Source organism: Quercus suber, unplaced genomic scaffold, assembly GCF_002906115.3.
Source record: "Quercus suber isolate HL8 unplaced genomic scaffold, Cork oak 2.0 scaffold_271, whole genome shotgun sequence".
Lineage (NCBI taxonomy): Eukaryota > Viridiplantae > Streptophyta > Magnoliopsida > Fagales > Fagaceae > Quercus > Quercus suber.
Genome location: NW_027069727.1, coordinates 559,734 through 562,326, shown reverse-complemented (window position 1 = coordinate 562,326; position 2,593 = coordinate 559,734). Strand labels below are relative to the sequence as shown.

General features: G+C 33.1%; 1 protein-coding gene across 1 annotated transcript; it reads left to right on the top strand.

Annotated features, from left to right (window-relative positions):
• Positions 1 to 724: 724 nt before the first annotated feature.
• Positions 725 to 2,102, top strand: LOC112002922 (photosynthetic NDH subunit of subcomplex B 2, chloroplastic; the record flags this gene model as incomplete). The annotated part of the gene is given in 3 exon segments (XM_065781582.1): positions 725 to 1,168; positions 1,733 to 1,895; positions 1,898 to 2,102. Coding segments are annotated over 3 exon segments (636 nt in total), but the record flags the coding sequence as incomplete, so codon positions are not given.
• Between the last annotated feature and the right edge of the window lie 491 nt (positions 2,103 to 2,593).

Sequence of the window (2,593 nt, the reverse complement as noted above, 5' to 3'; positions counted from 1 at the left end):
ATTCGTGAATATGTTTTTGGGCCTTCTTTTCTTCTAATCCTAAACATATAAAAGGATTATTTTAAGAGCCGTCAAGGGTGACACAAGTTGCATTATCATTGAGCAATCTCTGTTCAAGCAAATTGTGATCAACAAACGAAGTTCTTGACCTAGTTCATCTTCCATCAAGAAGTTGCTATGTATTTGCACCATAGGGTTTTGTAACCAAGCATCTTCCTGCTATTCATCATAAAGGATGAACTGAAATAATATCATATATTTTATGTATAATTTTAAATTACAAAAACTTGCAATTTAAAAATTTATTGATGACATAGCTATTAATCTTTAATTTTCTTGAAATTTTACAAACATGGAAGATATAAGAAGAAAATGCAATCCAATGATGGATTTGTCAAAATTTACCCCCAATAAAAAGATATTGAGTGAGTTTGTAGCCTAAGGCTATAATCGATTTTATAGCTAAATTTTATCTTTAAAAAATTATCCAACTGGTTATTTGGATATCATCTCCTCATTAACATCCGTGTTTCTGTTTTGGGGACTGATTGACAAACTTCTAAATTATGATTTCTCCAGAGGCTTGGGAATTTACTTACGTGGTTTCTCAAACATGATTCAAAGCTCATATATGATCCTATGCTTTGAAATATATAAATGTGAATCTTTGAAGATTATCCTGAGACTAAAAAATTTTGATGAGAAAATGTTCTCACTTGCACTGCAGGTTGAATTGAGCTGTAATAGTGGAACACTTGATATTACCTATGTTGTGTCACTCTATCCACTAAGCATGGCAACGGCTGTTGTAATAAAGAATAATGGCCGCAAGGCAGTGACTTTAAACAATGCTATACTGAGCCATTTTATATCTAAAAAACGAAACGGGACAGCCATACAAGGTCTTCAGTGCAGTTCTTACTGCTCACACCCTCCTCTCTCTTCGCCCTTTGCAATTCTATCACCAGCTGAAGCAATGAAAACTGAGTCTCCTGGATGGTTCTCTTTTGGTTCCGAGCCTGAAGATAAACGTGACTCGTGGACCCTACAAGATGTGCCCTTCACCACTTTGAATAACAAGCTCAGCCGAGTTTACGCCGTCCCACCAAAAGAGAGATTGAAGGGATTTTATAACACCCTACCTTCAAAATTTGAAATAATTGATCAGGTATCCATGATGTTTCCACTTCTAATCCAAGATGTGGTATGAATATAACAAATAGTATCTGTGATGAATGAATGTTTCGCTGTTACAAATATGATTTTCCGAATCATCCAATGCCTTGAACAATTCACAGTTTGGGCTTATCAAAAACTTTGTGCAAATGGAAGTTTTCAGATTTGAGGAAATTTACTTACAATTATAGATATCTATGATCAACTGCTTTGAACCAAAAAAAAAAAAGAAAATGATCATCTTCATTTGAAATAGATTCATTTCATGATTCAGATTAAATTACATATCTAAATATGTATCCAATACTGCATCATATGGCATTATGTATACTATTAGATACAGAAAATAAGATTTTAACCTTGAAAAAAATTGTCTTTTATTTCATGCATAAGTTTATGTTTGGTTACATTGTCAATCAACTACGGTTCTACAATTCTTACACTTTTATCGATGAAAAGTACATGAAATGAAACACAATGGGTGTTTTCAGTAGATATAAACCTATTCATGATATACTCAATTTTTTCTTTTTCCAACTTGTTTCTTGCACACTAGGGACGTGAGCTTGTCTTCAGGGTGGTACGGATGGGTTTTGAAGACATTTATTTATCCAGCCCAGGTTCCTTGTCAGAGAAGTACGGGAAATACTACTTTATCTGCACTGGCCTTGCTTCTATACTGGAGCCTGTCATTGTGAAACCTGGTGAAGATTGGAGGGGGCACAGGTTATTGAGCATGATAATTTATAATAACATCTCTCAAATTTTTTTGAATAGTTATCCTTTTCAAATTATTCATTTGTAATTGAAAAGTTGTCTTGTTTGTGGTACTGTCATCATAGTTCAGTGCCGAACTAAGTTACTGAAATGTGCTTGTAAATACTAGCTAAAAGGGTCTTTAATGCCTTTTGGTTGCCATTTCCTTATCTTCTGGCGTGTTTTGGTTGTTTAACTTCTTCCTCAATTTTTTTTTTTTTAAATTTAAAATTTAATTTTAAGGTGGGGCTGGTGGTTTGGGGTAAATTTTGATAATTACTTCTGTGAAACTGTCATATACATTACAGATTAAGAGTGGAAGAGACATTAAACTTAGGCCGTAAATTTACTTCATATAATGTTTTAACTGTAAATTACAACTTACATAGGCTTAAAGAAGTTGAGCTTGTCTTTCAGCAGATACTTTTATATTCAACTTACCCAAAAAAAAAAAATCAAAGAACAAGATTACCATAGTCCACTGCTACTTATTGGTTAACTTCATAATCTTCATTTTAAAGGTAAAAATAAATAAGCGGAAGTTATGAGTTATCGGATGGTTTAGCCTATAGTTTCTAAATAGTAATTCAATCTATACCTCTCAACTGTTGATTCCCATCATCTTCCTTAATTGGAAAATTAGTGTCATGAATCTAATATG